At 42.8% G+C, this 25,277-nt stretch overlaps 1 protein-coding gene across 5 annotated transcripts in view; it reads left to right on the top strand.

Moving 5' to 3' along the window:
- The first annotated feature begins 8,191 nt into the window (after positions 1–8,191).
- The window catches only part of TSNAX (translin associated factor X), a 31,121-nt gene continuing 14,035 nt past the window's right edge, over positions 8,192–25,277 (top strand). The window contains exons 1-4 of one of the 5 annotated variants that reach the window (XM_079330423.1): positions 8,192–8,215; positions 16,394–16,501; positions 20,176–20,290; positions 21,922–22,052. In XM_079330423.1, coding sequence (XP_079186549.1) covers positions 16,486–16,501; positions 20,176–20,290; positions 21,922–22,052 — 262 coding nt within the window. In that variant the 5' untranslated portion in view covers positions 8,192–8,215; positions 16,394–16,485. Of the gene's footprint in view, positions 8,216–14,463; positions 14,597–14,629; positions 14,921–15,475; positions 15,557–16,393; positions 16,502–20,175; positions 20,291–21,921; positions 22,053–25,277 lie in introns of those variants that run through there. The other 4 variants (XM_079330419.1, XM_079330420.1, XM_079330422.1 and 1 more) reach the window with 4 other exon arrangements.

The raw sequence follows: 25,277 nt of genomic DNA, 5'->3' as shown, positions 1-25,277 counted from the left end.
AATTCAGGCCTCTGCACTTGTCAGTCAGCAATTTTGCATGCAGCCAAGTGATGCCCAGACACCATAGGTGATATGGCCTACCTATGCAGTTTCATGACTAGCTTTGACTGTCATTGCTGGTTCCTCTTATGTTTGGAATTATTTTTAGAGATGATGCTTTATTGCTGGGGTGTGTGTAGCTCCATAGGATCAATGGTGAGGAAAGCCTGTTTCACAGGCTGGCTTCTGGCAGGTGTTCACATGTGGTTGGCTCAGACCTGACTGAACTGAATGTGACTCAGAGCGTGTCCCTCACTGTAGTGGCAGGGTGTAGGCATGTGTATCTGGGCAAAGCAAGTGCAAACCACTGTGTCTTGGAGTGTCCTGGCCATTCATAGTGCAAATGGCCCTCCTCAGGTACCAGGGGATGTGTCACTTGCAGTGTTTTACCTCCCTGAAGAATCAGGCTTTGGGCTTCCTTTCACTCCCCTTGTTGGGTAAGGGGAGTTTGCTTTAACATGTCAAGTTGAAAACTTCAAGTGGTTTGGGAGTTGCTTCACATGCAGCTCAGCTGTCACAGCTCAGCAGTAGCTGCCTCCAGGGAAAGGGTAGAGTGGGAAGTGAAGCCCAGACACCCTATAGCTGTAGGACTCTGCCTGCGTGGCTCTGCCTTTGGCTGTTTTTGTAAAAGAATGCAAAGGTTATGCATTTCAGTATCTGCCCTGTGCACATATTCCTCATTTGTTAAAAGCCTGCTGGTTATTCCTCTTCATCTGTTGCATGCAACAACAGTTTATCCTAATTTGGTGTTTGGAAAAATCTTGTCACTCAAATTACACTAGCAGAAGGTGAAAGTAAGGAAGGAGGAAACAAGGACAACTGCTTATATTCCGTGCAGGTAGATTACTTGTTCTTTTCCTGTGGAACAACTGTGGAAGTTTTTCTTACTTAAAAGAAAAAGAAAAGAAGGCAAAAAAAACCCCCAACCACCAACCAAGCCCTGACCTCTGGCTAGCTACCAGCTTCAGCTATACCAGACATACCCAGCTGTATGCACGTAGCTGAGTGATGCCCTCCCAGAGCAGGGCACATTCCAGGGACTTGGCTCTTTGGGATTAACTGTCTCTTTCATCAGCTTGGCTTGGACTACTGTTGCTGTTGATCATGCAATGCAAATCTTTCTGAGAAAAACTCTCAGGCTATTGATTACAAAACAGCCATTTTGACAATCACCATGCAGGATCCAACCCTCGGTGTTGTGGGCTGTTGTTACCCAGAGATAGGAACTGTGTTATTGATCACAGCCAAATAAGAAAATATGCATCTTTTGCACCAGGCAATGTGGAATATCTAGTGAAACAAGATGAAAATTATCATTTATGTCACTTGGGGGAAAGAGCTGTACCAGAACGTGGGTGGATGTACTTTATCAAACATCCTATCAGCACTAGTGGCTGAGAGCAGCAAGCAGGAGAATTGCAACACTTCTCCTTGTGAAACATCATGCGAGAAGCAGAAGGGTGTGGATTTGTCCACACCTCATTTTAGGTGTCTAAATGAAGCACCAATGTCAGGAGCAAAGTTGTCCTTGGCACTTCCTCAGAGAGAGATTTGGTTAAGATTTTAGGAGGGATAAATTGCTTTCTGCAGGCACCTCCCTCTCTCTTGACCACAGAAGACCACAGAGAACTGTACTGCTCACCTCCTCACAGGCTGCAGCGAGGGAGCAGGGTGGCAGAAACACTGCCTGAAGGGAAGATACTGGTACTTGTTGGGACCTCTCTTAAGGAAAGGAAGAGGGAAATCTAAATGATTGGTTCAGGATTCCTATGGCAGGGGGGACAGCCACAGCCAGCAGTAGTCAGCATGTACAGCAGATCCTGTTATCTCCTGCCCCGAGGTGTGCTCCAGAGGAAGGTTGTGCTGGGACAGTCCCTATGAGGTAAGAACCTCCTGTGATGCCAACCTCGAAGCTCTGCTGATTTACACTAGGATGAAAATAGCCCTCAAAGGTTTCACACTAGTGAAAGGTCAGTCAGACTGGGACATTAGGGCCAACATATAAAAGAGTGAGTGAAATAGCTACTTTTCTCTCAAGAAAAGACCTTTAGACCTCTGTTCTAAAGACAGACTGCTGAACTATTTATTGTGACATTTGTCTGTCCCATCTGCATAGGAACAGGTTTACCTCAGAATGCTATCATCATTAGAGTAGGTACTTGGCAGTTTTGGGAAGTCTTGAGCCCAGGCCAGGATTGTGCTGTGGTAACAGAAATTTAAAACAGCCCTGTCCCATATTCCCTGCCTTCCACAAGCTTGCTCACAGTGTGCTCCCTGTTAATGCTTTCTGTGAAAACTGGCAAGATCCCCTTCTCAAAACCCAGGGGACTCCTGGGTTCCAGTAGAGGTGACATTCACATGAGCTGCAACTATAGGCAAGTTCTGTGCACCTTCTTGATGCCAGCATGTGCAAAGGAAAAGCCAGCTTTAACCTTCCCAGCAGATCCTGCTTTCCTGGGGTACAGGGGACACCCTGCAGGTACCCATTCCTTCATCTGGCCACAGAAAGCCCCTGCCAGCAAGGAGGGAGAGCAGAAGTGAGAGAAGTGGGGTGGCTTCAAGCTGTGTTTGGAAAAGTTCCAGTTCTTGCAAAGCTAGTACAATGCTGTATAAAAAGGTGAGTGGTTTAGTAAACCTGGCATGGCCAGCAAGGACAAAGTGACAAAGGGCATTTTCCTCGTGGTCAGCCTCAAGGTTGGGAAGGAGGGGCAAGTGCAACTGCATGTCAGAGCAGTGGCGGTAAAAGTGTGCATTGCTATGAACACACAGAAAGCCAGTCCCCAAGAGAGGATCAATGGCTTTGGGGAGTCTAAGGTGCTCCAAATGAGTTCTTGCAATTGACAGAGCTTGTGGTCCTAATGCCTGACCCTCACTCCTCTGTCCTTTCTTCCAATAAGGAGGTTTTGCAGCCCAAAAATATGAAAGAGCACTTCTGTGTTGTTCTTTAGCACCTGACTGTCCACCATAGTCAACATGCTGTTTTTAAGTGACTGGGTCCAGAAAAGATAACACTAAATCTTTGAAAATACACTTTGAAATCTTTGAAAATTTCTTTCCCCCTAAGGGCAAAGGCCCTATGGATGTGTAACCATAACATGGCTAACCAACAGTAGCTGTGTGCTCCCCTTCCTTCTCCTCTCCCCAGGAGCCTGTGTGCCCCTCTTTTTCTTGCAGTAGTGCGTGTGTTTTGGACAGAGCAGGTGCTGGCTCAGACAGGTCCCCAGAGACACTAGTGCTGCCACAGCCAAGAGCAGGGCATGCTGCAGTGCTGGGGCAGGAGCAGAGAGCAGTGCTGGGGCAGGGGCAGAAATGCCACACAGGGGCTTGGGAACCTGGCTGCCTCAGAGCCTGCTCGTTTCCTGTTGCGGTGCTGGAGGAAGCACCTGGGCTGGAGAAATGAGCTGTTTAACTGCTGCCTAAGATCAAAATAAAAAAGGCCTCTGGAAAACTGGCAGTTGGAGAAATAGAAAAGGATTTTGTATTTTGCACATCATTGTGAGAAAAGGCAGTGATCTTTCCTGAGGGCTGGGAGACAGAGGTTCAAAGATTTGCCTCTCAAGTCTGTGCAACCAGTGAGACGCCTGCTTGTGTAAGACCAGAGTTGAGGAACACCTTCCTGGGACACCACCAGCAACTGCTGTGAGGACAGGAGCAGGAACAGAGATGGGAATTGATTTCATGGAGCACTGGCAGGCAGCCATGTGGTAGAGGTTCTTTGGAAACTGAGCGAGATCTCGTACGAGAAAGCAGCAACATTTGCTCTTGTCTTCCTCTGTGGGTAGCCTTTTTGGTCATGCCTCTGGTAACTAGGAACTTTCCTCTCATTCCAGGACTTGGTCTGTTGATGGCCACCTTGCAGTTAAATATTTTTGAGTCAGATTTTCCTTCAAGTTGAACAGTTTGACTTTTTCCCTCCTGTGCCCCCACAGTGTTTACAGTGAGAAATCATAAGCTCTCCCATCCTTTGCTTTGCTGAAGTTCTTCCAATGTCTTATAAAACAGGCTGTTTATTCTCTGTAATGTTCCTGGATATGTCTTCATAGCACCTGTTCCAGTTTCAGTGCTTTCTGAAAATAGATCTAACTGGAATGGTATACAATATTCCAGATGGAGTTTCTCTAGTGTTTTTTCCACAATGCTATTAGAATAATTCCTGCTGCTTTTCTGACTAATTTTTACTACACCATTTGACTCTATTTGTGTAATTCCATCTCTGAGAGATTTCTGCCTGTGATATCCATAACTTTTTGCGTACCAGCAACACCCTCCAGCTGTCTACTGTTGACAGATTTCATCACATATCAGTCATGTTTCACAACACCCCTGTTTTTTGCTTTTTGTTTTTTAATACCTAAGACTGGTATTTGTGGAACCCCCTCATCCCAGTACAGCACCTTTCCAATGCAATTTGTCTTCTTCCCTTAAGGCAGTTCCTCACTGCTTTACAGTTTGCTGACTAATCTCCATCTTCTCCAGTTTGCATTTTAATCATCTGTGGCACAGAATCAAATGCTTTGCTGAAGTCCAGTAGTTGAGACAGACCATATTACCCCTGCCTCAAGAGGGATTGAATTAATCATATCTAAGAAAAGTAATTTCATAGTTTGACATGATGTTGTTTTAAAAGATGCATCTTGCATCTTACCCTGTTTACCAGCTACTCATTACATACAATTTGTAGTTATTCTCTAAATTTGTTCTAAAGCTCTTGATATGCAGGTGGTAGATAATCTGGTGAGGACATGCTCCACACACTTTCTTGTAAATCAGATACAGGATTTTTTGTGTGGCAGATCTAAATATGCTATACCTACATGTGCTTTCATCAGCTTTTAACATGGTATGGTTTTAACTCTTATTAGTCAGGTGAGCACTTGCTCATGAAGGTGTAGGCAGATTCACTGACCTTATTCAGGACTGTGCATACAGGCTTTATGTGTTTTCATGCATTTTATGCTTTGGTTCTCAGGTTGTGCACTGTGTGAATGCTTTGTGCCTTCAGGGTCTGGGGAGAATGGGTTGTAAAATTTGTAAAGAGTTGCTTGGCTGACTGTAGAATATAAAATTAGTGTTTGAAAAGGGAGAGCAAAACAGCCAGGGTAAATGCAGTTTCTACTTGGAGTCACTCAAGTTTTTTGACAGCTGCAGTGTTGCAGGAGCAACTCAATGTCATGGGAACACGGGAATTTGTTTTCATCAGAGAGTTGCTTTCCCTGCCAAGCTGGCAGCAGCTATAGATAAAGCCTTAACAGGGAAACACTTTCATACTGCCTGTGCTAGGAGGGGAATTCTCCATGAATGACTGACAGAATAGTGACCTTCACCTTCTGATCTTCTTCCATCTTCTCACTGCCCTTGTTGTGTTTTGAGGTGTTTTTAAATTTATTTTCTGCTTACCAGGATGCTGGATGGCAGTGAACACAGGGGTGCCTAATTTGCACATTGCAAGGGCAGAATTCAAAAGGTGAGAAAAGCAAGTGTTGTGTAATGCTTAGTTTTCAACAAACTCAAGTTTCCTTCAAACGTTAAGCTGTTTCCTACAACCATTCTGGGGATCATCCCCACAGTCTGCTTTGAGGTGTGGTATATTCTGGAAGAAGCTAGTTTTTAGCTTTGATTCTGAATCAAGCCTTTGTCATTTATGGGCCAAACATCTCTATGAGTTAGGTGATCCACTGTGTTTTGTCCACCACAGGGAGGGGAGATTCCTTAAGGTTAAACATGTAACTTAAAAACCCTAGAGGGACACAGCCCAAGATAAGAGTTACAGGGGACACTGATGGCCAGCCCAGTGATAGTGTTTGTTTTTGCAAATGTTGGAGGGTGTGTTCCCCAGACATGTGAAGAAACAGCAAAGAAAATACCTGTTTGCAAGGGTGAAAGGGAGGTCAGTGAGATGAGCATTACAATTATTTGATAGTATGGGTCCCCTTGGTGTTCTCTCTGTACAGTAAGATTTAGGCACTAATAAGCTGGAAAAAGATAGCCATGATCCTGTGGATTTAGAAATACACTGAAACACTCTCTGCTTTTTAAATTCTATTTCAAAATTCTTGCACATAGACTAAAATTTCTCTGGCATGGATATTTCTGGGATAATCAAAGCACAGTAACTCATGTTTTGAAGTGTGCTGTCTACCTGTACTTGAGATATTGCTGTCATATATCTGTTCTCATGCTGCCAGGTACATAAGGCAGATGTCTGTCATCACTGACCAGTGTTGTCCCAGACCAGTCCCCTGAAGATGTTCAAGCTGCTGACTTGTGATGTTGCTGCTTTAGTCATTATTGGGTTTCCTCCTGATCCTCAGGGTCACCATCTCTTCTTTCCTCTTTGTGTTGAAACAGGGCTTGTTGAAGGACCTGGTTATCAGGCACTCTCAAAACATGGCCAAGGTCAGTCTGTTTTCTCCACTGTACTGTTTGTACAGCTGTGGGCAATCACGCAGGCTCTGAAATCTCAGCATTCCTTTGGCTCTCTGGCTGCTTTATGATCACTGTCCCCCCCAGGGCATCTGCATTGAAAGCACTTTGATTTCTGGGGAATAGATGTGTTCTTCCAAGACTTCACCTTGTAAAGGTGTATGTGTAATGTATATTTAATAAGAGTGGCTCAAAAGGACTTACAGGGAAGCTTAGCATTGATACTGATGACTTCCATATGGGATGTATTCTTGTCATGGGAACAAAGGAAGTGTTTCACCCTTTTTGATATCGTATTCTGGTACCAGTGAGTAGAGATATGCATTTCATGTATGGGTATCCTCAAAAGACCTGTGCTCCAAGCTTACCCTATTTTGTTTGTTATCCATACATAGCCTGTGATAAACTTAGAAACCACTAATAGAGGCATTTAAAAGTCATTAGGATTAATGTTTTGGTTATTACAGTTTTCTAAACAAGTATCGATTCTCTGGGATTTGTTGGAATAGGTGGATTTTCCTGAAGGACAGAAAATAAAAACTTCATGCTGACTTTTTAAAGGTGATTTTTTAAAATATAAATGCGTATAAAACCTTTATTAATTTGCACTCTGGGGCCTTTACACTGTGACAGAATTGTAAAATGTTCAGTCTGTAATGAGTACAGTTTTAATATGATTTCAGTTTTACAGGTCAGAGCTGATCATACAGTACAGCACTCAGGAAGAGCAGGGCCTGAATTTTGGAGATATCTGCTGAAGTAACAGTCTGTGACCAAGTCACAGCTTTAGTGTATGTATGAAAGTTTCTGTGAGGAGGTTTTCAGTCCTCAGTGTCTTCAAGGTCATCACCCATGACACAAAATGACATTGTTAGACTACTACCTCTTCTCCATTCATTTTGAATGGACGAAGGTCTGTAACACAAGTGTACTTCCTCTATTCATCTTTAATTCTTTGTTTTGATGCAGCTGTGTCAAAACCTCCCTTGACACCAAGCATAAAAATTCTGGTTTCTGTGCCTGGACCAACACAGATTTACCTTTCTGCAGAGTATGAGAAGACTCACAAGCCCCCTGTGACAAGGGGCAGCAGACAAAACCTATTAGTGTGATGCCAAAACATTGTTCCAGAGCACCTGGGTATAAAAAGGCAGAATTAACCCTATGTGAGCATTAAAAAAACAGGTGAAATCTGTCAGTACTGGTCACTGTGGCCCACTTGAGCAGAAGAAACTTGGATGAAAGTAGCCACTAGGTGTGGGAAGGTAAAAAGGTAAGTGGATGGAAGACCACCAACCCACTCTGAAGCAAAGGCTTCTTACAAGTCTGTAACTGGCAACCCCTGTTCTTGACCCCTCATAGTATGGCTAGCTTAACTAATGCCAGTTCAAAAGGCAAATGGCCATTCTCTGTGACCAAACTGGTCATGTCTCAGTCTCCTTTCCCTTCCTCATCAGATCTGGAAGGTCCCATGCATCAGGCAGAATTGTCCCCCTTCTCTATCAGCCTCAAGGCTCCTGGGCAGTGGGCTCACTTCTCCGTTCCTTACCAGCTTGAAGGTCCCAGGCACCCAGATTGTGATGACACCATCACAAAACAGGGAGGTGTGGCAGAACACAGAGCACTGTCTATAAAACCAAGCAGTCATGGGACCAAAGTGGGAGTTGGACCACAGTTGCTGCTGGACAGCAAAACCCATGATCTCCCAGTGGCCAGGGATACTTCACCATCATCTGCTTCTCCCAAGTTCTGAGTGAGTGATCCATATTTTTTCACATTTTTATTCTACATTATGATTATTATATTGATACTGAAAGCCAAGTATTAAGATTTGACCCATTCTGCAGAGTGTCCAGGTGATTAGGAACTGTAAGCCAACCTGTGCTATACAATTTTTTTTCTAAGCTACCTAGAAAATTGCTGATTCTAATTATAAAAATCCTATTCAATTCTGGTCGCAGAATCATATACTAGGCCAATCATAAAATTCTGTTTAAAAAAATAAAGCTTTAATTATAATTACAATTTGTGTCATCATCCTTTCACCCCATAGTGTTGAGTGACAGCGCAGCTTTCATGTAAAAATCTTTTCTGGCCCAGCTGGGAATAAATCACTTAGAAGAAGCTGCTTACAAATACCTGGTGCAGATGTAGCTATTTTTTCAGCAAAGGAAAAGGTTTATTCTGGTATAAGTTTATCAAATAGCTCATTCTTCAGTCTAATAAAAAGCAACAGATGGCTCTTCAGCTCTGCATTGTGGAAGGGGTCTACTAAGTGCAGTGGCCACCCACAGAAAAAACAGTCACTGAAGTCACAGAAGGTCCCTGAGACCAGCACTACCAACAGAGCCTATGCTCAGGGGACACTTAATCTCCATTTCCCCCTGTAATCACCATAGACTGTCCACACACACCAGCTGCTGATGTTAATGTTACAAAAGCCAGAGGGTTTTGCACTGCAGCATGTAGGAGGTGTTTAGTTTATTTCTTTATCCTGCAGAACAAGGGGAGCTTCTTGTTGGGGTTTGGAGTCTGTCACTGGGAGTGGTTAACGTGAGGTGTGCAGGATAGCTTATGCAGAAAAGGCTCCCCTAACCTGTCATTTCTTGTGTGGGTGTGTTGTGCCCTGGAGCAACCTTAACTGCTTTTTTAACAGAACTTTTTGGTGGGAATTGTTAGGAAAGCATTTCTCTAACTACCTAAGCCTTGCTGTGTTTTTTTGGCCCTGCCTAGACCGCAGCATAAAATATTCTGTACATTGGGAATTCTCAAGACTTGATAGTCATCTCAATGGCACCCAATTTAAAGATAATTATTCCTGATTTACATAGGCATGAATAAGGGCTTTCCATACATAATATAATATAATATATTGCCTCTTTCAGATGTAGACACAAAGGCCATTCTCAGATTCCTTCTCATAGAATGTTAAATGCAGATGAATCAGATTAACTCCTTTGCCAAGAGCCATTACTTCCAAACTGCAGCATTGGAGAGAACCAAGAGGTTGAAGGAGAATATGTATTGGCACTGCAGTGCAGAGGCACAGGGGGTCCTGAGAGCTGTAGGAACTGAAAAGCATCTGAGATTCTTTAAGGTTCATATGGTTCACCTAGGCATGCATACCAAAACCAGCCAAACGAAAAAAAAAAAAAAAAACCCAGACAAATTCTGCTGTTATGTAATTGGATTTACCTTTTCTGATGAGAGCCACACCCTCAGGTTCCTTCACTTTTCTGACTTCCAAAGCTGAAGGAAACATTTTAGGTTTTCTTTGTTCGCAGCTCTTACTCCACCAGCATTTTACAAAACTACAACACATTACAAATGTATCTCTTACATTTCCTCTGTCCTGCCTCCATTCTGTGACAGAAAAGCCCAGCATTTAATCAACCAAGCCAATCTAGAGCAGCTGGAAATACAAAGTTAGACTTTGCAAGGGGCTCAGACACAGAGCAGGGCATGGGAGACATGAAGGAGAAAGGTTAATTTCTGCATTTCACTTCTACTGCTTTAAGGGTGTTGGTGTTGATGCAAAATAATGATATTCTCACCTTGAATTCCTCAAAGCAATTCTTTTATGTGGTTGCCTCAGTAGAATGAAATCTTTATAAAATAGCCAGCACACCCACCCAGACATAAGCCAGGCACTAGCTGTTCATGTTTAGAAACAAACTTTCCCCATGGGTACATTATTCACAGCCGGTCACTTGCCAGTTTTCCCTTGGAAGATATAAACTAAACATTAGGAATAAAGGTAATGCATAGTTTGGTCTCTTTTTTTTTTTTTCTTTCCCTGATGGATGTTGCAGCAAACCTGTGGGTTCTCTATGTCCTGTTTTCCACTCACTCATTTACAAGTCAGCTAATCAAGAGTGCATTCCTAAAGTCTCCCTCCTGATCCACTCAAAGGCTGCACCATGGTGTATTAGCACTTGGATCCTGAAATCTCAAATTCTACCAGCAGAAAATTATTCACAGCCTTCAAACCTTATTCCAGGAAATGAGGAAATCATCCTCCTGATCCATCCTGCCACTGCTGTGGGCATCTCTGTTGCCTGAGAAACAGAACAGGTTGTTGTTCTAACAGCTAGAGACCGGCTGACCTGCCGCTTCCTTTCGTCAACCAGCTGCGAAACTCCTCGGTCGTGGAACAGTCTCAAATTGAACATCTGACCCCAGTTTATGCAATTCCCCTGTGACCGTTTCATAAGCTTTTTGTCACCTCACTTCACTCAATTGTTTGTGGAAAGCATTCACAGTTACCCTGGCTAATGGGAACGTTTCGGTGTGACAGCTTGCCCTGTGGCTAAGCCCTCCATCTCCAAGGCAACCTCACAATCTTGCTCTGAGAGTACTACGCCATGCCATGAGATAAAATGAAACCCAAAAGGCTACGCCGGGATAATTCCAGCTCTAACTATCCACAGTGCTACTCTGCTTTAGCAGAAGCTTTAGGAGACATTCTCAGGCCAGTTATTTAAATGTGGCAGGACACCACAAAGATAGCATTTGTCTGTAAAGCTTTACAAGCCATACAGGGGCATGAAGAGCTACACCATGAGCTCTGCCAGGGATCACAGGGATCTTAAAAAGTTTCCACAAAGCTACATGGAAATGATTGAGGGCAGAAAGAAATGATAATTTCATGTGTATGACAAATCACCTGAGTCCTACCTCTACCTCAAATCACCTCCATTACTTGAAGCTGTAGGTGTTGAAGCAGCCTCACTAGTGTGGTTCTTGAGTTGGACCCACCATGCTCCTCTGCCCTTTACAGAGTTCAGATGAGTAAGTGTTATACTTGGGTTTTTACAGGAAGGGAAGGATTCCTTTCCCACACCCTTGACTGCCATTTCAAGGTGGTCTCTGCTGATAGTACTACAGAGGACTAGAAGCCTCAGTGAAGGACATTGTGTAGCAGTGTCACTGAAGCCAGTAATTGCTCAAAACAGCAGACTTCAGAGATAGAATGAATGGAGAAGTTCCAACCTCCTGCAGTGGTTGTTTTCAGTTGGTTTCTCCACTCAGAAAGGCACAGATCCTGTCTGGTTTATGCAGTCGTGCACTGTCCTCACAACCCTGAGTTTTGGAAAACACTTCTTTCCCATGTGAAAGCTGAGTTACCAATCTTGTCTTGGGATCTGAAGCACAGTTGTGTGCAACCCATATACAACATTTTAGTGTGACCTTAAGTCTCTGAGAAAACCTTGTTGGTTTGTTGTTAACTCCTTTGGGGGTTTTGCCCTACCCTAAATTCTCACAACTCCTTTCTCATACCAATTCCTCCTTCAAAACACTGTTTTTCCACCTTCACATTTGTGGAGGTGCAGGTGCCATTCTCTTCAGGCAAAAACAACACAAAAATGTAAGAGGAAGGGAAAAGGTTTAAATACCAGCTAGAAGAAAAAGAAAAATATTGCAACTAACCTGTTATTGAAGTGGTTTAACACTGCCACATTTAAGTGGATTGTTTTAAAAGAAAAACCCCAACCAGTTCTTTTTCACAACATCCCGTTGATGTCAAACAAGTTGAGTATCTCAGTGCACGTGCAAAGTGTCACAGAATCTATCAGAAATCAGCTGAAGACCTGACCTTCACTCCATAAAATTGGCTGAAAATTCTCCACTGCTGGGAAGCATTCAAAAGCAAGCACTCTTTCCACTCTCCTGTGACATCAATATAACCAAAACAACTCTGCTTTTTGTCCAAAGAGCTGCCAAGAACAGGGAAATAGCACAGTTACAAAAAAAAAAAAAAAAAAAAAAAGGTATGTGTTTCCAAAAGCAGTTTTGTACATGTTCTAAAACAAAAGACTTTGCCTGAATGTGTGCAGCGATAACACTGACACAAATCATTTCATGTCCTGATTTTGCCCCGTAGAAAGCAGAAATCTCCTGTGCAGCTGGTAGGGCAGCAATCAAGCTGTTGCACAACTCAATATGCAGATCAGGCCTGAGGAAGTTCTGCCGGGATCCTCTTTGTCCTCTATTTTTCAAGTGTGATTGAAATCTGTTTTCTCAGGTTAGGAAATTGGAGAGAGGTTTTATGTTACACTTCTGAATAATTTTGAACACTGCATGACAGTCACATGTTCTCAACAGTTGGAAATACCAGATTTGAGCAACTCCTGCTTGGCTGCCTGAGACTTTAAAACTCCCTGTCAAAGTTTTGCTTCTCTGCTATCTGAGTTAGGTGATTTACTGTCCTCCTGAATCTGCTGATGGATTCACCTGATATTCAAGTTTGTCAAAAGCTATCCTTGTTTATTTGTTATATGCAAAAGACCTGATACTGGGCTAGAGTCCCTGCTCTTCCAGAACTCCCAAAGGCTGGCCTCTGCTAACTTTGGACTCTGAAGCATTTGCATTTCACAGCTGGGCTTATCTGGTTTCTAGTAAGGTGCAAGTTCCACCCAAAATTTTTTCCTTAGTCAGGATGTTTATAATCACTCCTGGAGGCTCTTTCCCTCTGTCAAATCAGATTGACCAGTTGACCAACAGATTAAAAAATTATTAAGGGTGGGGAGGAAGGACAGGCACACACGCACACCCACACACAAAGGCTGCAAGCACTCCGCCTTTGTGCTCATATGAGCTTTGTTTCCTTGGGAATCCAGCTACTAAAACAGGCAACAGCTGTGACAAAGAAATGAGATCCAGCAGCAGAGCATCAAGACTGATGATTTGCAAACCTTTTGGTTTGGGGATTTGCAAGACCCATCCCTATTTTAAACACGTCGGAGGAACGCATCAGGATGCGTGTGTAGGGAAGCGTGAATCTAGTGGGCAAGCTCTTTATGTAGCTCATCATCATAAGAAGTGAAGCATCATCAATTGCCCTCTGTGTTGGGAAATATTTACATTGTGCAGCCATCTCCTTTGTGCTCAGTCCTGCAGTGTCTCCTGACAACACTCACACTAAGTCTCCAGTAGAGGAAACCTAATTTTTAACAGGCCTGACTAAACATAGGATGCAAATAACCTGGGTTTGGGAATTTGCCTCCTCTGTACCAGCAGCTACATCTGCTGCATCTCAGATTTCTTTTCCTGGTATCGGGTGGCTTCACTATCAGATCTTTTCGGTGCAACAGTGTCTCCAATTCCCAGACCCTGTCTCGGTGCCAGTTTGCCATGTTCCCTGGGCTCCTTCCCCTGGCACACCACGGGGATGGGCACTAAGGGGAGCAACGTGGCACCTGGGGCTGTGCTCCATTCGCTTCCCTGGAAGGAAAGCGCCTGGATCCTGGCATGCCAGGGAGAAAAGGGCGCTCAGGAGACACCAGTGGACAGGCAGTAAGCAGAGCACACGGTCTCAAGCTGTGCCAGGGAAGCTTTAGGTTGGACACGAGGGGGAATTTCTTCACAGAATGCCACGATTGGACAGTGGGATGGGCTGCTCTGGGAAGGTGGTGGAGTCACCATCCCTGGAAGTGTTTAAGACTGGACATGGCACTCAGTGCCATGGTCTGGTAGACATGGTGGTGTTCAACCACAGGTTGGACTCAATGACCTCAAAGGTCTTTTTAACCCAACTGATTCTGTGGTTCTGTGGAAACACCGTAGTCCTGATATGCCAGAGAAGAAGGGGGCAGTAAGGAGACAGTCGGGGGGGTGAAGGAAAGGCGACGTGACAGCCGCTTTGTGCAGGTCTGGGCTGAGGAATGTCGCTGGATTTCTGCGGGTCCAAGCCGAGGAGCACCGTTGTCGCGGCGGCGGGACGGCGGGCAGGCAACGCTAGAGCTCCCCGGGCCCACTCCGCCGGCGCCGCCGCCCCGCACTACATGTCCCGTCGTGCCGCGGGCGCTGAAGCCCCACGGCGGGGTCGCACGCTGGCTGCCCACGGAGTCGCCTTCTCGGAGGCACGGACCTGCCTCGGCGCTGCCCCGGTTTTGCGGCAAGAAACATCGGAATCACGCTCCGCGCCGCCCCTGCTCCGCGCCGCGCCGCGAACGGCGGGCCGGGCTCCTTCCGTCCCGTGGCGTTCCGCCGTCAGGCACCCGCCGCCGCCCCGCCATGGCGCCGGTGGGGCGGGGGCGGCGGGCGGCGCGGCGGGGCCCTGGCGGCGCGCGGCGGCTGCGGGCTGCCGGGGGAGCGCTGCGCGGCGGCGGCACCGGGATGAGCGGCAAGGAAGGTGATGTCTCCTTCCCTCCCCTCCCCTCCCTTCCCTTCCCTTCCCACCCTCAGGAGACTGAGGCCTGAGGAGCTGGAGCCGGCGGAAGCGGTGGGAGGCCCCTACAGCTGTGTCGTGAAACTCGCGCTGGGAGAGGCCGCTCTTTCACGGGTGTCAGCGACCTTTCCTTGGCGGGTGCCCTGCCTTCCCGCCGGGACTGTACGGGCGCGCCAGAGAGCGTGGCTGTAGGATCTGCATCCCTGGGGCTGGAAAAGCAGATGCCACGCAGGGAAACCGAGTGCGTGAGGCCTGTAAAGCACTTGCGCTAACTATTCAGTATGATATGTGTGTGTATATATATATGTATAAAATGTAATGTATGTAGCAGAATATGTTTGTGAAATACATCTTTTTCACAGCTTGCTCTGTCGCCTGTGTGTTGGTTTAGCCCTGGCAGTCGCAGAATCAGAGTCACAGAACAGGTCAGGCTGGCAGGGGCCACAGGGGCTCATCTGGTCCATCCTCCCTGCTCAGTCAGGGTCATTCCAGAGCACCTGGCACAGGATTGTGTCCAGATGGTTCTTGAGCATCAGTGAGGGAGACTCCACAGCCTCTCAGGACAATCTGCTCAGTCACCTGCACAGTAGAGTGCTCTCTCATAGTCTGACTGGAACTTCCTGGCATTGGTTTCTGCCTGTCGCCCCTTGTTCTGTTGCTTGGCACCACCGAAAATCACACAGAGCTCCCTTCAGTACTCTTTCAAGGGATGCATTTAATGCTTTCAGCTGCTATAGGGAAAACAAGACCCTGAACTCATGTCCAACAAAAAAGAAGGAAAAAATTATTCTCAGTTTCCTTTTTAAGAAAGTAGCTACTCCCACTCTGGTTTTGGTTTGGGATAATAAAAGGAAACATTTTAAAATCCAGTGTTGCTTTGGTTCTTCTTCTGAGGAAATTGAGAGAACTTCACGTATTCAAAAGGTATGCCTGTATTCAAAAGTTTGCCAAATCTGTTATGAACAGTGTCCAGCTGTCACCAAAAGGAGGGAGAGAGAGGGAGGAATGGTTGACACATGAATTAGTCCAAGGTGAAGGAAGGATAAAGGGAAGAAACAATACAAGGTGTAAATTGGGACTAAAACATAGTCCAAAAGAGATGAGTTCTGGATGTGGGTCTGAAAAGAAGGGTTAAGGAAGAGGCACATGAAGCAGCCAAAGTGAGCAGCTACATTCAGAGAAGAAACTGCTTAATGGGCAGAGTGTAAGGGCTTAAGAAGCTATACTGCAGGAACTAAACCTATGTATCTGAATAGAGATAGTCTGCTTAAATTGTGCTTTACTTCTTTTTCTGGTTAGTGAAGACCTGTGACATAAATCACAGTAACAAAAACTTGCAGGTTTATTGACTAATTTCAAGCTGAATATTTAAAATAGTTAGAAAAAAAAAAGGAAGAAAAAGAAAGATCTAATGCTGCAGGTCCTTGATCACACAAGGATTTCCCTGCTTACAGCAAGAAAATAAAAGGGTGTGAAGACCCTAAGACCTTACAAAGAAAAAAGGCTTAGATTCCTGCCATACTCATTCATTGAAGTGGATGGGTCTTTTCTAATTTTCACTAGCAATGTGGTAGAAAAAGTAACATGATAATGTGAAGCTGGTGTCAGTTGATAATAAGATTCATCCAGCTACCTCATTCTGTCCTGTAGAATATGACTGCTGTCATGAATGTTCTAAAGGCAGCATTTGGCTGCTCCTTATGCTCTGGCAAAACTATATTTTTAAATATTTTTTTTCTGTATCTGTCTACTATTTAATAGGATCGGGTGGGTTCAGAAAACGAAAGCATGACAATTTTCCACATGGCCAAAGAAGAGAAGAAAAAGAAAATGTTAATCCACCTTCACCTTTGATGACATCTTTTAAATGTAAGTAAGCATTGGAAGAAGATTTTTAAAATGTGTGAAGAAATTGCTAGGAAATTATTAGTGGAATAAACCAGCTCTCTTCGAGGGAGAAACTTGAAACTAGTTGGACTCATACTCCATACCTTTAGAGCTCAGTGTTCTGCATTTTGTGCAGTGAAGCCTTGGGAGTGCGATTTTGCATAGCTCTGCCTGGTTCATGACTTGCTCCTGTTTCCATCCCACCTGCTGTTCCCCTTGCCCTCACTTGTACTGAACCTGATGCTGAGCAAACTGCACAAATGTTTAGCCAGGCAGAAGGTGACTGGGCCTTTTGGTGGCAGAAAGTTGTAGGATCTGCAGAGGTGTAATGCAAAATCTGAGCCACAGGGGCAACAGGAGGAGAGAGGGTGACCTTTGGAAAACTGAGGAGGCTCTGACCTCAGCTGTGGTGCACGGATGACTCAGCTACTTAAATGTAGGTTTGGATGCATTGTTTTAAGAGTTGGCAGTTGTTTATACCTGCACTTTTTCAAAAAAAGACTTCAGCTAACTAATGTAGGCCTTTATGTAGTCACTTTATTCAGTTTGAATACCTTTTAAATATTAACAAATATTTGAGATTCTTTAGGTAGATGTAAACTTCCCTTCAGCCATACTGTTTTTGTAGGATTTTTCACCAAACCAAACTTAAATTACAGTAAATTTAAATTTCTCATTAGACAACCCCTAACAAAGCAAAGCTGACCTTTAGAAATGAGAAACCTTGACTGAAGAAGGAAGGAGATTTGGGATGGCAAACAGATTAATTCTTGTTGTAAAATCTTCCCCATGCCACATATTTTTTATGAAGCTAAGAAGGGTGACATATAAGCTGTCTGGCTGCTTTAGATGGTTAATGTGTACTTCAATGTCATATAACTTCCTGGGTTTTTTAAAAGTGTGTGTTTATATTTTTCCGTGTAAATCAGCTTGGCAGATGATTAACCATGACCCCTGAACTTTGCCTAGAGAAGTTGTGGCTGCCTCATCTCTGGAAGTGTTCAAGGCCAGGTTGGAAGGGGCTTTGAGCAACCTGATCTAGTGGAAAGTGTCCTTGTCCATGGGAGGAGGGGTTGGAGCTAGGTGATCTTTAAGGCTTCTTTCAGCCAAACTACTCTATCATTTATACTGAGTGTTGTATATACCCTTGTTCTGAATTGAGTAGAGCAACGGTACTTTCAACTTTAATTTTTCACTGTCATGAATATCAGTTTGTCATGAAGTTGCCATTGCTTCCACTTCAAAATAGCTTGTTTCCTTCCCTTTTCATGAGATCCATTCATCTGTGTTTGGTTAATTTCAGAAGGAATTTAAGGGACATGGTTTCTTCAAAGTTTTTCAAACATCCACTCTTTGTATTTATTGTGAAAGTGTTTAGTGCAATGCAGAGTGCACCAAGTGCACTGCCCCAGACAAAGATGCTGGTGGTCTTTGTCTCCAGTCAGGCAAAAGCATTAGGAAAAGGTATGCTCCAGATGGTTTATAATTGAGCAAGTTGTGTAAGGTGAACCAGTTGGGCACTATTTCTGTATATTGTCTGAATCTAAACAACTTAGTCATATAATCATGGCCTATGCTAAGTTGGAATTGATTCGTCAGGATGATAGAGTCCAACTCCTGGCCCTGTGTAGGACATCCCAAGAATCACACCATGTGCCTGACAGTATTGTACAGTTGTTTCTTGAATTCAGACAGGATTGTTGCTCTGAGCAGCATCCCTGGGGAGCCTGTTCCAGTGCCCAGCCACCCTCTGGGTGAAGAATCTTTTCTGATACCTGACCTACATCTCCCCTGACACAGCTTCAGGCTGCTCCTTGAGTCCTGTCACTGGTCACCAGAGTGAAGAGATCGGTACCTGCCCTCTGCTTGCTTTTCCTCATGAGGATGTTGAAAGTCTGCCCTCTGTCTCCTCCAGGCTGAACAGACTGAGTGACCTCAGCTGCTGCTCGTACAGCTTCCCCTCCAGACCCTTCACCATCTTCATTTCCCTCCTTTGGATGCTCTCTAAGATCTTAATACCTTTTTTCTATTGTTTTGCCCAAAACCCAACACACAATATTTGAGGTGAGGCCACCCTAGCTCAGAGCAGAGCAGGACAATCCCCTCCCTTGCCTGGCTGTCATGCTGTGCCTGATGTCCCCCAGGACAGGGTTGGCCCTCCTGGCTGCCAGGGCACTGCTGACTCTTATTTGACTTGCCACTGACCAGGACCCCCAGGCCCATTTCTGCAGCAGGGCTCTTCAGCCGCTCATTCCCTGATCTATACACACAGCCAGGTTTGCCTCATTAATGCATGGGCTTAAATGGGTGGTCACATTTTGCTCTTTTTAATCTTTGAAAGAAAGATGTGTTTGAATTTATCTATTTGCACCAATGTTTTCCAAAAAAGTAATGAGAAAATGTCTTCTAGAATAATTACAAAACCCAAGGAGTTATCACTTTTTTTTTTTAATATGTTTTAAATATGACAGGTCAGTGATAAAGAGAGTGGATGTTACCTTGATTTGTAAGGTTAAGGTTTAGTAAGTGTTTAATTTTGGTGATAAATCAGGAGAGGAATTGACTTTCAGAATTTGCAAGAGACATCAAACAGACATGTATAGGAATTAAAAGATCAGTAGGAGCATTTGTGACTTATCTTAGAGTTTTAGAATAAGAGTGGGAAGAACAGAACAAAATGAGAACCAGTTGGTGTTTTTACCAAGGCAATGAGAAATACAGAACTATTTTTCTAGTGTCATCTAAACCTCACTTGCCAGTGAACTGTTCTGCTTTTTTAAATGTTATTCACTTGTCAGACCCTTTAAAAATGTAACCTCTTGATGTATGTTCTGCATCTTCTTGAGCTTGATCAGACATTTATATAGGAAATTTATTAGATTGCTTGTAAGCATCTGTTAATGATTTATTTACTAGAATAATGTTGTATAAAATGTTAATGATACTCATGAAACCTTCATAGTGTTTGACTGTCAAAACCAGATACACTTCTTCTCTTCTCTGTATTAGTTGTAGTTAGAGAGAACTAGTATCAACAAGTCAGAACTTATTTTAAATAATCGATCTCACTTTTCTTGAGTACTTCTAATCCTTAGGGATATTAAAATACTCAACTTTTTGGCCAAATCCAGCTGGCATGTGAAATGCAACATTTCTTATAACTAAATGGTGCATTTTGAACAGTATATGTTCCTTATACTGATGCTTTTTGTTTGACTGGTTTAGGCACTGCTGAGTCTTATTAAGAAATGGTTGTAGGATTTTATTTTTTTATTTGTCTTGCTGAATTAGGATGAAATTTTCAGTCAGTTTCCAAAACAGCAGTATTGTGGAATATATTTTATTAGCAGAACCAAATTTTTTACCTTAAAAATTGTTTAGGCTGCCTTAAGGCATCATCAGGATTAATATCTAGTTAAACCTGACTTATTAAACAAGGGAAGTATTGATGATGAATTTTGCAGCTCTGGCAGGTGACAGGCAGTGATGGTGTCTGCAGGCATGCCCCACGCAGGGACTGCCCACCTTGGGGAAAGGCACCCAGGGACGAGGCTGGGGGAGTCTGTAAGGAGTTAGTGCAGCACAGGTGCTTTTCTCTTCCTCTGCTCTTTGTTCTTGTGATAATTGAGCTTCTGCTTTAACGATTGACTCTGCAGCATTCCAGCTGGAGCTTGACACCAGGCACGATAAATACGAACGGCTTGTGAAGCTCAGCCGGGATATAACGATCGAAAGCAAAAGAACAATATTTCTGCTCCACAGGTTCATCAGGTAGGTCACACTGAGTGTGAAAGTGTTCACAGAAACTACAATCTGCCTTCAGTGTTGTCTGTGAGTAACAGCTGCAATGTTCTGTTGAGAGGAATTTAATTAACTTCCCATAAACATCCTTTAGGGTGGATGCGAGCTAATGAATGCATACTCCAGTTACAAAATTAAAAGATGCTGGTTCAGGTTTCTGGGTTGGTTTTATTGGTTTATTAAACCAGTGTAGAGCAGTAGAGTGAGCAGCAGATGAGAGCCTTCCAGCTTTCAGCAAGCTGTGAGAGAAGAGTATGCACCCTTCCTTCAGGTTACTTGCCCGGGCAGTTCTGTCACTGTTTTGGTTGTTGCACCCCCACCCGAGGTCATCAATGCAAATAGGAGGTGACCTGGGGTCTGTGTATGTAAATACTGCAGCTGGATAGGCTTCTGTGTGAAGTTTTGAGCCTCTGTATGTTTTGTGTTCTCATGAGCCTTCAAGCAATCTTTGGAAGCCAGAGACAGACTAGAAGAGCAACAGGAAAATTTGAAGCTTTGCATAGCCTGCTGTATAAAGTGTTTGCTGTACGTGGCAAACACTGGTCTTGCATGTTGTAACAGCTCTCCCTATTTCTTTTCTTTGTAATTTCATTTATCTTAATTTATGTTTTGTTACCTATCAATATAGTTATGTCGAAGTAGTAGCTATTTATAGTTAGTTATAAATGGAAATTCTGGAGTTGCCTGCTCTTTAACTTGGTTTTCTTCTTCAAAAAGGTACTGTGATAGTGCCAGTAACCTCTGCAGCCTTGACTGTAAATAACTTACTCCCACTGCAGGGGCTAGGTAGCTGGGAACTTGTGGAGGAAAGAACATTCATTACTCTGAATTTAGATTCCGGCTATATAAGGCATTCTTGGTTTTGTGAGAGTTGAAGTTTTCCATGCTGTATTTTGTATTTTCTCCTCCTTTGCTTTTCACAGTTATTGTGGCTTTAATTTCAGTAAATTTTACTGTTTGCTTTTAAATGTTTTCTTGAGACCAATTAATCAGTAGTTCCTTAAAGAGACTGTAAACTAATATACCATGGGGATTATTTGGGCTCAAGGGAGTAGAAGGTTTAAAGGAAATTAGATAAACTAAACTTTGAATGCCAAGTATATGTTGTGGTTATGAATCAGATATTTCAGCTGTTCCTGAACAGCATAGTCCATAACTACTTCCTTTAAAAAAAAAAAAATCACATGTAGAAGTACATAATGTATTGTATTTTGCAATACCATTAAGTATTGCAAAATAATAATTTTTTTTTAGGAAGTTGAAGGGCTTCTGTAAATACTGCTAGTTTTCTGGGATATTTTTGGAAGCCTTAGTATGTGTTTCACCTCTTTCTTAAACAATAATAATGACTGTAGTCTGGAATAAATATCATGCTATCAGAACTCTGGCTGGTTGATTATTTTCTTGGTAAGAATCTACAAAATTTCAGAATCTGCAATCAGTATCTGGGAAAGTTAAACTGTCTCTCATTCTAGTATCAGTTTTGCTTTTTCTTGAAGCCAGTAAAACTGTATTGATTAGCACAAGAAAAAGTGTAATGCTTTTAAACTGTTTGTTCATTTCTGGAAACTGCTTTTTCAGTTTCTTTTTTATGGTTGCAGTGCTCCCAACGGGGAAGAGATATTAAATGAATCTGAAGTCAAGCTAGATGCTGTCCGAAGGAAGATCAAGCAGGTTGCACAAGAACTGATTGGAGAAGACATGTATCAGTTCCACAGAGCTATATCTCCAGGTAAATAATGTAAAAATAGGAGAAGTGTGCAGTTTTGAACTAAGCTTAGTTTATGTAGCAATACTTCTTCATGCTACAGGCCTGAATTTGTTACATATCTGTGGTTATAAATCAGGACTCAGGTTAATCTTTGTTACTAGCAAAGTTAGCTCTGATATTAGAGAAGCTATTGTCCTACAGTTTCGTTGCAGTTTAAAGGAAGATGTAAATGGGAGTCTACAGCTGGAACAGTTTGGACCCTGCCCTTAAGTCTGAAGTTGGGAGTAATTCTAACAAATGTACTGGCTGGTCTCTCTGACTGAGAGGAATATATGTAGCACATGCTTTTGCCCCTCCTGAAGGGTTACAGTTCTAAGAGGAGAGTGGGACCAGCTGTCTTGTGAAATCACGCATTTTGAGTGATAAAGTGATTTTGAATTGATAAAGTTAATGAATTTAAATCCTTAGGATTAGCATTTTCTTTCTTCTGCCTCTCTTTTACAGGCATTAAACCTGTTTGTATGTTTCATCTTTTTCTGCTCCTGTGTAAATAGCAGTCTTTGCTAGCATTCTTGAGATATTAAATCCCAGTTTGTTCATAACTCTTGCTGTCAAACCATATTTCTTTGCTGACTCTTAGCTGACAATCTGAATATTACCTAAAATTGGTATGCCTTGGTTGTGGCAACACATGAGTAAAATATGGAACTGCTTCTTTGGCATCTTAGTCATGTTATAAAAGTGTTTTATGTTTATCAATCTCATTTTTAACAATTTGTAATTGTGTATATCTTTCCTTAGGCAAAACTTTCCTTTCTTTAGGCAAAACTTTTTCAGCTGATGAGACCTGAAGATGTTCCCCAGTTTTAAAATGTCCATATGATTGATTTGATAAACCAGCAGCAAATATGTGTATGTAATTTACAAGACAAACAATGCTCAGATTTACTTGTACTCATGTCTTACACAAGCTTTAGTTTAAGAGTGAGACAGGTCTTGAGTCTCAGTTCAGCAATTTGGAACTAGAAGGAGCTTACCCTGATAGTCTTCAATGGCTCTGATTAATTCCACAGTCCTCTTACCTGTGATGCATTGGGTTGTTCAAATTAGATATTAGTAATTTTCCTTAGAGCCACTTAATCTATATGTTCTTGCTGCTATTTTATAGCCAAGTACTATAAATATTGTACTGTCCTGGTACAATGAAAAGAGGTAATTCAAAATGATGACACTACAGATGATCTCAGACTGTGAACAATACTATTCAAAGTGTATTATGAGTATCTTAACACACTGAAAAAGTCTTTTAATTTTCATTTTAAGTACTGCTTTTAAAAGCTGAGAATCCTTGCATTCAGTTTTATGAACAAAAGGTTTTTAAACCTCATTGTGACCTGTAAAGTTTGTTTGAATAACCCCTGAAGTTTGTAGTCCCATGTGAGTCATATAATGCTGTGTATAGAACAGCAGTGTTTGGAGGTCTGCTGCCTCATGGATCTTTGTGAGACTGTGGTGCAAGCCATCAGCCATGCCCTGTGAGCAAGATTCTCACAGGATAACCACTTACTCTGCATCAGCTGCCTCACCTGAACTGTCTCTGTTTTGTTTGATGTTTGTCTTTGTAGCAGTAAATTCAAAGAGGCTTACCTGCCTCTAGTTCTACTGGGGAGCAGTGGGCCTGGAATTAGATTCACTCATCTCACATGCAAGACCAGACATATGGAAAGTTACTGCACAATAACTTCTGTGTGTATCCATGTTCTTACCAAGCAAGTAAGCAAACCTCATGCTGGTTTTCTAGATTGAGAGTCTCTTCTCTTAGTAAAAAAAAAACCCAACTGTTTTTGTTTCTTTAAAAAAAATGCATATTTTCAGAAATCAGAAGTTAGATTTCTTTTTTACATGACAGATACCTAAACTTAAGCTAGCCACAGCAATCTGAAAATAAAGAAATTAATGGAAAAAAAAATTTGTTCAGCTTTGCTTTGTGTATTTGGTAGATCCACACTGTCAGCTACACTGATTTCCTGTGTAATTTGTTTCTGACTTGCACAAAGGTACTCATTAGTACTCATTAAGAATAGACCTGAATAAACTGTTGACAAAACAACTGCAAGTATTCTGTCTGGAACAGTTTAGAATTTTCAATAGTTTTTTTTCAGTGTTGTAAATCTCAGCCTCTTAAAATGGCTAAAATGTATTTGTCCATTTTAGAGAAGGATGAGTTACTCTAGGGGTGGTTAGTAGTAGAAGTAGTTAGCAGAGGAAGTTAGAGACCTTCTACATGTGTATGATGACTCAATGCCTCCAAAGCTGCAAAACTTTTGGAACAGAATAGGCAAATTCAGATGGAAAGAACCTACAATGATCATCCAGTGCCACTGCCTGCCCACTTCAGGGCTGACCAAAAGTCAAAACAACTTATTTAGAGCATTGTCCAAATGCCTCTTCTAAACACTGACAGGCTTGGGGCATCAACCACCTCTCTAGGAAGCCTGTTCCTATGTTTGACCACCTTTCAAAGATCCTTAACTGCTCCTTATAGGACATTCCTTCCAACCATTTCACCAGCTTGTTTATCTCCTCTGGGTGCCTTCAGGGACCTTCACATCCTTTTTAAATTGTGACACCCTGAACTGCACACAATTGCATGTATGGTAGCACATCCTTAATGCTTACATGGGACTTGGGATGAGATTGTCCAAGAATTTTCTTACTACAGTCGTAAGAAAACTTCAGAGAATGAATCTTACTGACCTCTCAAGGTGAAAAAGAAGGAAGGCAAGAAGGTATTAATGTGCTAGATAAGGAGGAGAAGAAGTAAAAAGGTATGCAGTCTCTCAAATACCTGAACTTTGCATTTTTTGGACAGAACCAAAGGGTAGAAATACACAACCCCCCACTGCATTTCTGAAGTTAGAACTAGAAATGGCTGTACTTTTGCTTTTTTCTTCTCTTCAGGTGAGGTAAATGACAAGTCTGTGCACTCCCATCAGTTGTATAATCCTGCTTGGCCCTAAGCTTTCCCTGTTTTTTTTGTAATTAGGTATTTGAGCCTCATTAAGAAGACTGTTTATAAAATCCAACTGAAGTTGTCTTCATTCTGTTTTGTACATCATCCACAGCATCTACTTATGTTCTAGCTCTTCTGTATGTGTTCCTCTGCGAGGAAAGTTTGTGCTAGCTGTTGCCCATAGTGCATGTTTAATATGAGAATATTACAATATACCTGTGTGTCACTGGGAA

This window comes from Erithacus rubecula (genome assembly GCF_903797595.1).
Source record: "Erithacus rubecula genome assembly, chromosome: 2".
Lineage (NCBI taxonomy): Eukaryota > Metazoa > Chordata > Aves > Passeriformes > Muscicapidae > Erithacus > Erithacus rubecula.
This window is presented reverse-complemented; position numbering and strand designations above follow the sequence as displayed.